Source organism: Gambusia affinis, linkage group LG23 (genome assembly GCF_019740435.1).
Source record: "Gambusia affinis linkage group LG23, SWU_Gaff_1.0, whole genome shotgun sequence".
Taxonomy (NCBI): domain Eukaryota; kingdom Metazoa; phylum Chordata; class Actinopteri; order Cyprinodontiformes; family Poeciliidae; genus Gambusia; species Gambusia affinis.
Window position 1 is genome coordinate 4,732,360 of NC_057890.1, and position 14,514 is coordinate 4,746,873.

General features: G+C 41.7%; 2 protein-coding genes across 2 annotated transcripts; one reads left to right on the forward strand and one right to left on the reverse strand.

Moving 5' to 3' along the window:
- Window positions 1-5,821: 5,821 nt before the first annotated feature.
- On the reverse strand, window positions 5,822-7,721 carry phax (phosphorylated adaptor for RNA export). The gene is made up of 2 exons (XM_044108723.1): window positions 7,452-7,721; window positions 5,822-7,323 (listed from the first exon to the last, which is right to left on the reverse strand). Exon 2 carries the CDS (start codon window positions 7,315-7,317, stop codon window positions 6,094-6,096), a length of 1,224 nt encoding a protein of 407 aa, XP_043964658.1. The 5' UTR covers window positions 7,318-7,323; window positions 7,452-7,721; the 3' UTR covers window positions 5,822-6,093.
- A 213-nt stretch (window positions 7,722-7,934) lies between these two features.
- Window positions 7,935-14,507, forward strand: pmpcb (peptidase, mitochondrial processing subunit beta). Its single transcript, XM_044108721.1, has 13 exons — window positions 7,935-8,078; window positions 9,278-9,415; window positions 9,492-9,578; window positions 9,659-9,788; window positions 9,872-10,070; window positions 10,191-10,270; window positions 10,626-10,738; window positions 11,350-11,493; window positions 11,593-11,753; window positions 11,841-11,926; window positions 11,995-12,083; window positions 14,027-14,102; window positions 14,340-14,507. Exons 1-13 carry the CDS (start codon window positions 7,950-7,952, stop codon window positions 14,402-14,404), a joined length of 1,497 nt encoding a protein of 498 aa, XP_043964656.1. The 5' UTR covers window positions 7,935-7,949; the 3' UTR covers window positions 14,405-14,507.
- Window positions 14,508-14,514: the final 7 nt, after the last annotated feature.

Sequence of the window (14,514 nt, forward strand, 5' to 3'; positions counted from 1 at the left end):
TGGTCCACATAATGGAAGCCTGGCATGACGGGGGCGGAGAAGTCATCCGTCAGATTAATGAGACTGTCATCCGGGTTCGAGGACGGCACCGGGGCGGCCCTAGCCAAAATGTTTAGCGGAGAGTGAGCTGTGAAGAGAGTTATCAAACTGGACAAGGCTCTCTAAAAAAACAAAATGACGCTCCAGTTTCAAGATATTTGACGGTAGACTATTTTTCTTTCTCAGATTCCCACATATCTGGAGGTAATTATCTTAAATATTTAAATCCTGTATTGCACTTCTGGATAGAACAAATACTTTTTCATTTGTAGCAAGTCTTCAGAGATCTTTGTGACGATGGCATCACACAGCTCTAGGAGTTTTTGTCTGTCCTTACGATGTGCGCTGCTACTCTGCTGACAATGTGCCTTTCCAAACAAAAACCAAAGTAGTGATGGAGAGTACAGTACACTGCTCATCCATGTTGGATGCAGGCAGGCCTATTGTTTCCATGCTAACAACTTCAAACTGGGCCATTAATAGCGATCCCAGAGCCATCTGTCAGTCTGAGTCGATGCTTGACAAGAGAATCTTATTCACTGATTTGTCCTGCACTTTTAAGTTCAAGCGCCTCGTCTGTCACAAGAATGTAAAAAAGTTAGCATCTCTGCTTTCCACTCTCTTGGCTGACACTTCTATGCATGCAACTGAAATTAAAAGATTAGTGTTGACTATTTTAATTTCTTTCTCTTCGTAATTAGGACTTGGCATTAAAACTGAAGTGTACGGAAGCCCTGAAAGGCAAAAAAGAAAAAAAAAAAAAGGAAGAAAATGTCCATTTCTCTAGATCTGGCTAAATGGTCTTTCTTTTAACTTTAAAAGTCATGTGGAAGTAAGAAAAATAGATCAAATTAAAATATTTACAAAAATGTTTTATTCTCCTTGTGGAAGTTCTTTTTTTCCTGTTGACGAAAATTAAAAAAAAGTTATGATGCAAAACATTTGATCTATTTTCCCTTGTTAATTATTTCTGACTACAAAATATGTTTTCTCTACCAAGAGAGTAGGAAAAATGTTCTCTCAAGTCTTGGTTTCCGTGTTTAGGTTTTAGGTTTCTTCTTTTTCTTTTCTTCCAACACATGGAAAAAGAAAAAAAAATCTGATTTTTCTTAAGGTCTTTTTTTCCGCTTTAGCTGAGAATGGCAAGTGGGGAAAAGATTCTGTCATGCCATATTTCCAAACTTTTTCCTCCGTTATCATCCAACAACTTTTTCTTTTTTTTCTCTTTTTTTTTTTCCAATCGGGCAAATAATTTTTTTTTTCTTTTCCTGTGTGTGATGATTGAGAAGAAGAAAAAGACTTTCAAAAATATCAAAATCATTTTTTTCCCCCCATCTTGTCATTTAGGGATTAAGCAAGGAAAAAAATAACACTTAAGATACTATTTTCTTTTCCTTTCTGCTGTAGAAATTAGCAAAATTTATCTTATAGTCAGAAAGACTTTATATAAAAACATAATTTATAAAATTTTACACATCGCAATATTTTATGCTCCTCTCCAGGCAAAAGGTTTCTGGAGAAAAAACAAAACTTGACAGTATTTAAATCTAGCTTTTTGCTATTATTGTTATTTTCAGATGAAAAAAATAATCTGGTCAGACTGATAAAAGGAGTCTTCAAAAATAAGAAAAAACAACTCTCCCCTTGCCTGTCAGGGCTTCCATAGAAGCTCATTAAAATACCAGAGTTTTTACATTATTGAACATATGAAATGATGTCTGAGAGACTAAAGACATGAAAATCCAGGAAATGTTGGAGTAAGTTCAAGCTAATTAAATTATTTTGTATATCAAAACAGTTCAAATGGGTCCACGGTCCCTTTGAACAGTTTCACGTATGAATATGAAAACTGGTGCATATGTATTCGTCCACAAGGCAAGCTAAAAAGGGGCCAAACCTGAATCATTTTCATAACAATGGTGACAATGCTGGGTTTTTTTTTTGGTTTTTGTTTTGTTTGTTTTTTAGATCTAAAGAAAATTCCAACTGGAGATTCTCATCTTGCTTTGCGTCAGTAATCTGCTGTATTTAGTCCACCGGTGCCTCTGAAATAGTACATTTTCCTTTGATTCCAAGCGGGTAAAAAAATGGAAGAAGTGAGAAATGTGTTCGTCTGTCACTCGCAGAATGCTTCCACATTTAAACCCAGTCATTATCAGTTGACATTTCATAATTACATGACAGTACATGAGGTTTCCTTCCAGTGAAATTCTAATTACGGTTTCCCGAACGTCAGAGCAGAAATGACCCGCTTTGCTGTATAATCAGCAGTAATTGTGTCGCAGAAGGATAGTGCATTGCAAGAATAGAGGCATAAATACTGCTGGCATACTTGGCTGGTAAGCCAGAACTAAAAAGGTCACCCACGTCGAGGCATGAGGAACGCTGCTGAAAGGGAATGCTTGGGAAGACGCCACTGCTAGTTCGTCAAAAGGGAGGAAATTAGAAAGGAAACCAGTGGCTTTGGAGCTGCGTTTACACACAGAGGCTTCGTACCCACTCAAATATATTCTTAGGTAACAAAAAAAAACACAATTAACAGTTCAAATTATTCTGGTTGCGCTACGTTCTGCTGGTAGTTGCTTGAGAGACAGTGACAAATCCCCTCTTTTAAGTCTAGACATTAAATTATGTCTCTTCTGTCCTCATGTCTTAAGAAGCAATCAGCAAGTTTCTTTTTGTTTCAGCAGAACAATATACGAAATATATTGATGTATGTTTTGGACTTAGACACAGTTTGGCGTTCCAGCGACACATTTGAGCTTAACTCAACCAATTTTGCCAAGTAGCGTGGTTAAACATGGTCAGTCATCATCAATAATTATTCCATTTTGGAAAAGAACGAGTCATTTAAAAATGAAAAAGACACCAATGATTAGTGTATGTGGACTTTGCACCATGAACTGTCCAGAATAACTACGCAAACACGGAGGGAAAGTAATGATGTAGTTCAATCTTCCGCTCCCAATTCTTGGTTTCAAAATGAATTTGACATCGGACTACCTCAAAATTTGTCAATTTAACTTCAAAGCAACGTCTAGATAACTAGTCAAGTCAAATTTATTTGTATATTACATTTCAGTAACGAGCCAGGTGAAAGTGCTTTACACCAAACTACCAACAAAAACACTAATGCTGACTCCACAGGCAAGGCAGCAATCAGTTCTGGTTGTGCCAATTAAAATTAAACCAAACGTTTGCCTTACTCCCAGTTCATTCATGGTTTGGGTAGTTTTTAGTCACTAAATAGACAAAATAATAATTGCACATAAAAAAAAATCTGATGTCAAGGTCCTTGCAAACAAAATATCCAGATTTGTTTTCTAGCAACCAGAGCAGGAATTAATCTTACAGTCTCCCCAGAGCTGACACACTTCATGAATGTGATCCGTTGTCTCTTCACCACTCCCAACTGGGTCACCTTTGTTTCATAGAAAGAGATGAGTCACTGCCTCTTCTCGATAGTCATCTGATGATGTTATCTAACTCACCTTTGGTGCTGTACTCTGGGCCAAATTCTGTAGCTGAGAGGACATGCCAGGGGGGGAGAGAAAGACGGATCAAAAAGAGATCCTAGTCTTTCTTCGGTCGGAGTGCAAATCTGTGGTGGACAGTAACGGAAACCCCTCCTGATGTTTCTGAGATTTGCTCCGACAGGTACAAAACGTCACTTCTGCTTTTCTAGTCATTGCAAGACACTAAAGAGCTCGGCGGTGCGTGACATGCTAAGTAGTGAGGAATCCGTCTGTGTCACGGATGAGCTGGATCACCCAAAGATACCAGCAATTCAGCTCTGGTCTTGTTTGATCCGAGGGAAATAAGAAATGGCGTGCTGTATCCAGGCAACGAGTTCGTTGCCAGGTGACAGATACAGAGGCCATGAGACCAGAGAAACAGTGGGTAACAAATCCACATGAATAAGATGAGGCAGAATATCACTCACCTCCTGCAGCGCACCAAGTTCTTTGATAATCCAGGCTTTGATCACTTTTTTGATTAAAGTAAATATCTCATTTCTACTCACAGGGCGACAAATGAGATAAACCACAACAAAACATCAGAGGACGTGACAGTAATGCACCCCGGTCTCCTTACCTTTTTGTAGACATAATTAGCTTGCTTTTTTTTTTTTTTTTTTTTTTTAACCACTTACTGTACCTCGGAAAAGTATTTCCACCCTACAATCTCACAATGTTGATGCGCTTCTTGTTCAATACTCCCTACATAAAATCCATTGCAACCCAAAGCCCTACATGCAAACTGACAGATATCATTAAACAGAGAAACAGCCTAAAGGCTCATGCTAACTCTAGGAGCGACATAGGTGGGAGAATATACCAACCAGGTAGTCGTCAGAGATGTACTCTCCAAGTTAAGAGAGGCTGCATTCGCAGTGAAAAGTGATTTGGCAAAGTATTGACTCAGAGGAGTTGGTTCTGTGGGGTAGGAATACTTTTTCAAGGCGATGTCGTAGCAACAGATTATCAGAGAAAGCACATCCACAAGCAAATCAGCCCGTCGCTAAGTGACGGGATTATGAAGCGTGCCTCTGGGCTTTCATGTGCCATCCATGAGCGGACATAATGATCCTCTTCAGCGCGTTTCAGGCGACAAATCCACCACCGCCTTTGAACGCTTCCCCCAATTTCTGGGTTTCTGTCAGACCACGGGAAACTTTACTTTGATTTAGGTTCAGCGGTTAGCTGAAGCCATTTGTGAGGCGAGATTTAAACGTTTAACTTAAATGAGGCAGAAATTGCTTTCTGAAATGTTACAGCTTCTCTGAAACAGGGCATCACAGGCGCACTAATGCGAGCATTTTTTGCCTTTATGGAAAATATCCACCAGTGATTCTTTATTTGAAGCCAATTCTGCTTTCGATTTATTATGGAAGTTGGAATTCAGATCTATGAAATCCATCTGTAGCAGCCGCTGATGTAATCACAACCAACGATGTTATGAATTTATCAATTTTAAATGTAAAGGCAATGATGTAACTACCAAATAATACAAGGTTTTTGAGCCAACAACATAACTTGCTAGTAAAGAAACATATGTAAAATTTACTAGTAAATACAAGACCTTTTAACAGTTTCCTTGACAAAATAAGTATAGTGTATGTCATGGGCAGGTTAGAGGAACTAAGCAACTCCACAAATCTTTCTCTATCTATTAGAGGAAAGTAGTGCAAAAAAAGGGGCTGGGGAGTAGTTATTCTCCCCGTCCCTAACATTATACTTTATATATATTTTTGGAGAGCTGATTATTTCCATTCTCTTTTCTAATGTTCTCTAACAAAATTCAGAGGTCTTAACAGAACAGCTGGATTTATAATGAGTAGAAATGACAAACGGATGGACTTTACTTGCTAATGATGTGAAATCCAAGGTTATTCATGGAAATCAGAACCGGACTATAAAATTCTCATTGCTCTTAAAAAAAAATATTTGTAAATAAAAAAAAGGTTTTTTTCTGCTCTTGTCTGTATGTACTGTAAATTGCAAAGATTTATTAAAATGCAAGGTTTTGTTGTAGCGTGACAAAATGTAAAACGTTCAAGGAGACGTTCTGTACTTTGATGAGTAGCATGCCTGCCATCTAGTGGACTTTTGTCGGAACTGCAATAACTATAGTTCATAGTTGTTCTGGACTTTGCACCATGCCTGAACAGAATTCAAGAGATGCTGCATTGTTGATGCAAAGTTACGGCTGTTCTTTTTCTAACTGTGGCAGCGTTGAGAAAGGCCATCATTGGCTGTGTTAAATATTACTCAGTCATTAATGTTTTGTAATGAGTTTAATAGATCAGAATCCAACCCCAGCTACAGTGATAAAGGTCACTGTAGCTGGAGAAAACATCAAAAGGTTCAGACAAAACTTATTTAAAGGCCAGAACAAAAAAATAAAAAATAAAAAATCAGCACAGATTATTTTATTATAAACAAAAAACAGACACCGGAGTCGGAGAGTTTGACGTTCTCCAAAATGCAGTGCTTTCACTGTGCCATTTTCACTGTAGTCAAGAGTTACTTTTGTTCTCGCTGGAATCCCCCCTCAGAAGACCTCCAGGTCTGCAGAGTTGTAGACCACAGGTGTCTCCTCAGTCCCAGCAGCAGCTTCCTCCTTCGCCTCTTCCTCCCCCTCCTCCCCTCCCTCCGCAGGCTCCTCCAGCAACTCCAAGGCCTCGTTGGTGTCGCTGGCAAACGTCTCCCTGGAGACATCGTCATGTTCCTGCAGGTTCAGCGTACCGATGGCCTGCTTCATCTTCTTGGCCAGCACGTGCCGCCTTCTCTTCTGCGCCGCCTTCTTGCTCTTGCAGTCCCTCTGGTGCTCCTCCAGGAAGATCTTCTTGATCTGGGTCTTGCTGATGCTGGGCAAGTTCTTCAGCAGGTTGAGGAACACTCCGCCAGGTGTTCGCCGCCTGCTCCCGTCCATAGTGTACATGCCACCGTTTTCCTCCAGCGTGGCAGTCTCTCCCAGCAGTTCTATGGCTTTTTTCTTCCCAACGACCTGGACCACTCGCTCGATCAGTTCTTTCTTCGGTTCCTGCAGTCTGTACGCGATCTCCTCCACCACCTTATCGTCTGGGTCGTCCTCTGTGATCTCATACCGGCCCTTGATGTCCATCTCAGCTTTAGGTCCTATTCTGTCTTTGGCAGGCCGCTTTCTCTTACCGTCACCCCCTGCTCTGTCCTCTGACCCTCGGCCTTTCATGTAATCCTCCAGATCAGCATCCAGCATGCTCTCCTCTCCTTCCTGCCTAGATAGCCTCTCCATCTCCCTCTCCTTCTCCATCATCTTCCGAGCCAAGACGAAGTTATAAGTCTCAACACTTCTGCTGGCCATGCTGACGCCCTCCATGCCAAACACACCCAGCTCCGCGGTTATGGCATCCTGGCACTGCTCTTGCACCACGGAGCCCCAGATGTTGTTCACCTTGCGGCTTCCAGGCGCCCCGCAGGCGGACACGGGGGGCGGACCGAACCGCGCGGGACAGGCGGCCGGCGGCGGGGCGTTTGACACCTTTAGCCGCTTTCGACGCCACACGGCGGCCTCCTCGTCTGACGAGTCCGCATCACTGTCGCTAGACTCCGCCGCCTTGGAGGAGCTCCGATAGGCGGCGGCGGGAGGCTGGTTAACAGTAGCAGATCTGTGCTGGAAGGAGTCCCCGCTGAACGCCGAAAGACCCCGAGCTTGTTCGGCCGCAGCGCCTCCCATCTCAGAGTCCGAGCCGGAAATTTCTCCGTCTTCCAGGTCACCATCCATCAGCTCCGCCATGTTTTCCTGAAAGCCAGTGGAAAGACAGACAGTCTTCAGTATCGCACTAAAGTTCAGACCACCTGACAGCGGTTCAAGCTAATCCCAACACAGTTAGCTGCTAATAATACAGCTGAAATGAAAGTTAAACTCACCAACAACAAAACTAAAGTGTCACCCGGATACCTTGAAATATCTGACTGTAGCTAACTGGACGCTACATAAGAGAGGACTTTGGTTTCTCCAACAACTACAAGGAGCTGGAGTACAGCACCGCCTTACAATGCAAGAAATTCGCGCTAGGCTAACCTCGTACTTCCGCTTCCCAGCTCTAGCCCTTTCAAGATAAATGCTCACTATTATTACTAGATGTGTTTGTTTGCTGAGAGTTGTAAATCAGATCAACGCGTCCATCTGAAAGAACATAAAAAATGGTTTCACGTGTTCCTGAAATGTTTGCACGGACCCATAGATAGACTGCATACGATGTGGGTACTGTTTACATCTTCGTGTCAAAACTGCATATGAAACAATTCACTTTTTAAACACAATTTTAACATTGTTTAGAAGGAAGGCAACATCACAGTTTATGTATTTTTTTTATTGTGCATACTGTAGACATTTGTACAGTCTTATTATGTAAAACTTGACGGATGTTGCGTTGGTTCCACGCTTGCGCAGTGTTACAAATAAACAATATGGCGGCGTCCTTACAGCGCCTCACGTCAGCTGGGAGATATCTTCTTCAAAGATGTTTAGTGAAGACACGTTATCCTAGCGGGGTAAGTAGAGCGTGCTATACGTCTCTTTCCTGCGTTTCTGCATTGTTGTTTTTCTTGTAGTCAGCTATGCAGCTATGTATAACGGAGTAAAACCTTACGGCAAAGTCTTACAGGATCTTTTAGTTATTCACTTGGAATGCTTCCTGTCTGCTTCCTCGGTTTAGTATAATTAATAAACCAAAACTGTGGTCAATGGCTGTTAGTTATAGTGCTGAGTGATTAAAACCTTACATAAGTTGTTTAAATCAAGCATCATCATCATGACTTGCTTTTTACAGAGGCGGGGCTTAGTAAATTTGGGGCCCAAGTCAACCTCCATAAACCCCTAAGCCCCCTTGTCATCCCATGTCTGTACTTTTTGTTCTTACTTTAAGAGTTGAGTTAAGTTAATCTTTATCTGCAATTTCTAGTTGCTTATCTTGAGACTAAGGGTTTTAGACTGTGGGCTTTTGGGGGGGTTGTAATGGTTTTCAGGTTACTATAGAAGTTATCAAAAATTTTCCCCTAAATAGGAAAACTTTTCCATATTTACCTTTGCTTAATTTATTAGTGAGAACAAATGATTATAAATATACTTGGGGTTTATCTTATTGTTACCCTAAAAAAACGAAAACAAGTTTAAATTGCTGAGTGGTCTTACACATTTTAGGTAGACATTATAGCTAGCTGATTCAGTGCCTGTTTAAATTTCTTAATTTTTTTATTTTTTATTTTTTTACATTCATAAATTAATTTATTTAACCTGCTGTGATCAGATGAGACCAAAATCAAACTTTTTGACTTGCATGCAAAGTCATGTGTGTGTGACAGAAAACTAACACTGTACACCATATCCATGGTGAAACATGGTAGTGGCAACATTATGCTGTGGGGATTTTTAAATTTATTTTCAACATAAATAGGGACACTGGTCAGTTAAAGTAGGAAATAAAGTAAATGCCCCGAAATAGGAAGTTAAAAGATTTTTAAAAGAATGAGTTTTACAATTTAAAAAAAGTTGTAAGGGCAGAATAAATAATTACTACAAAATGAAATACGCTGAACTAACAATTTGATTGGATTTATTTCTTAGAATTCAGAAAAATCTAAACAGAAATGATTAAATACTCATTCTTGCAGTTTATATAAATATTGATGAATATCTGCAGGGATTTGCCTGAATAATCTTAAAGTCCACCTTTCACTTTTGTCCTGTTCAGCTTCCTGTTAGACCCAGGCGACTGCTGGCTACTCCGGCCGCTCAGCAGGTGGCGCTAAATGTCCCTGAAACCAAAGTGACCAGTTTAGAGAACGGTCTCCGGGTGGCTTCAGAGGACTCTGGACTTACAACCTGCACTGTGAGTCAAAGGTTCTCTGCCTAAAGTCCCAAATATTTCTAAGTAGATAGGATCATTCCTAACTGCCTCTTTCCAGGTGGGCTTATGGATAGACGCCGGCAGTCGCTATGAGAACGAGAGGAATAACGGCACAGCACACTTTCTGGAGCATATGGCGTTTAAGGTGAGAGAGCCCAACGTTTTTCTGCCTCGTCCTCCCTGGATAAACGGGCGAGCTGATTGGCGAGTTCTACTGTCCCGCAGGGCACCAGGAAGCGTTCTCAGCTGGACCTGGAGTTGGAGATTGAGAACATGGGCGCTCACCTGAACGCCTACACATCCCGGGAGCAGACGGTCTACTACGCCAAAGCTTTCTCCAAGGATCTGCCGCGAGGTGCGGGACAGGAAAGCCAGCCAATCGATAGGTTCGCCAAGCCGACCGTTCTCGAGCCGGCGTCTGTTTTCTTTTTGCCCCAGCTGTCGAGATCCTGGCCGACATCATCCAGAACAGCACGCTGGGCGAGGCGGAGATCGAGAGGGAGCGAGGCGTGATCCTGAGGGAGATGCAGGAAGTGGAGACCAACCTGCAGGAAGTGGTTTTTGACTACCTGCACGCCACAGCGTACCAGTCCACGGCACTGGGCAGGACCATCCTGGGCCCCACTGAGAACATCAAGTAAGAGTTCCTTCAATCCAGGTAGTTGACTGTAACTCTGATTTAGTCCTTCTAGTGATCGTTTTTTGAGTGTACGTGTGTGTGTGTGTGTGTGTGTGTGTGTGTATGTTTGGTATCCAGGACGATCAACAGAGGAGACCTGGTGGAGTACATCACTACACACTACAAAGGACCCAGGATCGTGTTGGCAGCTGCTGGAGGTCTGATTACTTCCAAATCACCCAACACTTTCTCATGTCCATGAATGCAGCAACACCAGCGACTCATTTATTCTCTGACTTCAATGAGTTTAATCATCAAGAATTAATTGGACGTCTCTCAATTTCTTGTCATATCAAAAACATGCAGTAAGGTTTCATGCTCTACCATACACTATTTTAACATTTTATTTAATCCATCAACAAACTTGGGGTTTGAACCATCAGGATTCATTCAAATCATTTCTTTTACTCCTGACATGTGGTGACACAGGAACAGTTTCCAGAAGGTGAACATGTTTGCTGGTTCTTTACCGAGACTCTTCTGACCCAGATTTCTGCCTTTCCTCCTGATCAGGTGTTTGCCACCAGGAACTCCACAGTTTGGCCAAGTTCCACTTTGGAAGACTTCCCAGCCGGGATCAAGGCGGAGCCCCAGCTCTTCCTCTGTGCCACTTCACAGGAAGTGAGGTAAGAAACTGCCTTCATTTTTTAAATTTTTTTGTTGAAATACTGAAGTTGTGGAAAAAAAGACAGCATCATCTGTGCTGTTACTCTCTATCGGAAACACCAGGAGACCGACTGAAAAACAGGAGTAGAAAACATCTGTTTATCTTCCATGATCATGAAATAGCTCAGACCAGACACTTTAGATTTGGCAGTGTGGGCTATTTCACTTATTTTTGGCTAAAGGGTAAACTGAGGTTAGATAAATCACAGTGTGCATAAATGGAAAACTTCAGGTAACAAAATTACAAAAGTAAAAAGGAAAAAAAAAATAGAATTCCAATTTTATGGCATTTGGACTGAATTTAGTTCAAGAATCTTCAGTAAAGTTTAAAACTCAAAATCACAAAGTTGGACAAGAACCCAGGATTTGATGTGGCAAAAATGAATGTAATCTGGATATTTTCAGTGTAAAAAGCCTCTTTTTTCCCCCTCCAAAACCTTACAGTTTAAGTTTTAAGATTCTGGAATAAGACATAAAGTCTGAGAGCTTAATCTCCAATTTTCCTGTTTGCTTTTCGATGTCGTGTTGTGAGCCGGTAGAGAAACCGCCAATCGCTCTGCTTCTCTTCCAGATCCGAGTGCGCGACGATAAAATGCCCCTGGCTCACATCGCCATTGCTGTGGAAGCGGTCGGCTGGTCTCACCCGGACACCATCCCTCTCATGGTGGCCAACACTCTGATTGGGAACTGGGATCGCTCATTTGGTGGCGGTGTGGTGAGTATCAAGGAAGGTTTCAAAGGTTCTGTTTCCAAACAGTAAAAATGTGTGAGGGACCAGGTGAGGTTGATGGTTGAAGTCTGGTTGTGTCCTCAGAATCTGTCCAGTAAGCTGGCCCAGATGGCCTGTCAGGGGAACCTGTGCCACAGCTTCCAGTCCTTCAACACCTGCTACACGGACACGGGCCTGTGGGGACTCTACATGGTGTGTGAGGCGGGGACCATCAGCGACATGATGCACTTCACTCAGATGGAATGGTGAGCAGACTGGCACGCAAACACAGACTGGAACGAAAGGGTTGGGCTGAAGTCAGAAACATAACGCCGACGTTTGCTCCTCAACAGGATGTCTCTTTGTACGAGCGTGACAGAAAGCGAGGTGGCTCGGGCCAAGAATCTGCTCAAGACCAACATGCTCCTGCATCTCGATGGTAGGTCAGCCTGATGGAGGATCGCTCCGAGATGTTGCTTGAGTTAAACTCTGATCGGTTCCCTACAGGATCCACCCCAATCTGCGAGGACATTGGCAGACAGATGCTGTGCTACAGCCGCCGGATACCTCTGCATGAACTGGAGGCCCGGATTGACGTGAGTTACACTCTGGACGTTAGACGATGAACCTTTAGACAGCTAGTTGATGTAGCTGCCTGTAGAGACCTTTTATTGAATTTATTTATTTCATAAACATTCACCCAGATTCATTGTCCGCTTTATTATGGACAACTCTCCATGGACCTTACCACAGGGGGCGCTTTTCATTGGCTGGTTCTTGGCCGTCTCACAAACACACGCTTCCCGTTAGCTAAGTACAGCATAATGGCAGTTCTGATACAACTTCTACACCTTGAAGTCTGTCTAGCTAAACAGATCAATATGCAATGTGTACTGTATCTAACATACACTAAAGATTTTATTTTAGCAGAAAAGTCTTTGGACTAAATTGTTACTCGTGTTAGGAAAGCGCTGATTAATAATCGAGAAATAAATATCAAGCCTGGAAACTTGATATCGTAACGGACTGAATGTTTTGTTTTTAAAGTAATCTTTGCTCGTCTTGCAGGACGCAGGCGGTTGCCACAGTAACAGGTGTGCTTAAACTACAAAGAGAGAGAGAGAGTAGAAAGTTACGAGTGGTTTTGAGTTGATCACCTGTTCGGGTTATTTTACCTTTGTTTACCTTTGCTGTGGCTCATTACAGCCGCTGTAGTTTCTAAACGTTGGACTAATTACCTCGTTCATTTGTGACTATACGTCATTCATAAAATAGAACAAATAGATTTCATAAAATTTTAACAAACAAATGGCTTCTTTACCTTAACAGAGCTGTTTGGTTCCTCTTATCAGTCTGTAGCGTCTCATATTAAGGTCATCAAACCAAATTTCAGATCTACCATAACTGACTGACTGACACCTGCTGGCCTCAGGTTTGCAACCAGCTTGTGACTGAGAAACCAGTAACCTCCTCCCAGATGATGACATGAACTTGTTAGTTCCTCTGTCCATTGCGGTGGCTGATATGTTGTGAAAATCCGGTAGAAATGATGCACTAATGGAGTCATGTTTATATAGAAACAACAGGAGGATTTGTTTGTGAGACTTGCGGTCATGTGGGTCGGTTGTGGGCGGAGCTTGGTAAGGTCCATTGTTGGATTGTACCAGGAGAGCTGCCTTAGTCGTTTTTTGCGTAGACTTCACAATATCTGAAACATTCAGTGTTTGGTCCACAGTGACTTGATGCCATTAGTCACTACAGATTTGTCAGTTGATTATCTGTGATGTGAATTTCTTGCTCTACATCCCAAACGTGGATTGAGACAGGAGTGCACGGTTCATCCCATGTTCAAGATACTTAGTGTACATTTTTGTTAGACGTATCCACCAGAAAATAGCTGCACTGTGCTGATAAATTGATGGACATATTCAGATAATATTCAAGAGTGGTGTTTACATGCTGCTCTTTTGGGCCCAATTTGAGATAAAGTATTTCCCCCACACTACCACCCTGAACAATTGATAAGAAGCAGTATAGATCCATGGGAAAAAGCTTTCCAGTCTGTCCAGTTTTGGTGATTGTGACTTACTTTGCTAGTCTTAGCCTTCTAGAAGTTGTACCAGATGTGGCTTTATACTCCACAAAGCTTTGTAACATGTGGTTATTTAAATCCCTATCATTTTGAACCAATTGGTCCATATTTTGTGACAATACCAAGGCTATCCACAAGATTCCCTGCCAGTGGATAATGTCTAGTTTTTCTGGCCATTCTGTTAGCCAGAGATGGTTCTGTACGGAAAATATCAACTTATATGGCGTTGCTGCCATGCTACTTGTTTACAAAAATAAAGAAACGGAGAAGATGCAAAAGACCCAGTTTCCATAGCTACAATCATTTTTTCTTACTTCTTTGTATCATTTAGAACAGCAAATCCTCATTGACTTGCACTGAAGTATTATGGGGGATGGCAGTAGCTAGTTTGGTGAAATTGTTGAATTGATTAAATATCTGATTATGTGTTTAATCTTTTTGTCAAAGGCCATTGATGCCAACACCATTAAGGAGGTCTGCACCAAATATATCTACAACAGGGTTCCTGCCATCGCAGCTGTTGGTATGTTGCACTTTTTACATTTTCATTCCAAGTGGAAAAACTAAAAAAGGCAACTTTCCTTGACAAAAATGCTCTGTCTATTCAGCAGTTTTGATACGATAATATGGGTTTCCAGCATAAGGTGTAAATATTTAAAGTGATATGCTTTAATTGGATTAGTGATTATACAAAATGTATCAAGTCTTTCTGCCTAAACTACAAACATCTAGTAATGTGGTTTTTTTTTTCTTGCTGTAGGTCCAATAGAACAGCTACCAGACTACAACCAGATCCGCAGCGGGATGTTCTGGATGAGAAGCTGAGCAGCTGTCAACTGCACACAAACATATTTAAGTCTTGGGTCAAGTTTTTTTTTTATTATAAAATAAAGGATAACACAATAACATTAAAATAACACAGATTGTATCCTCTG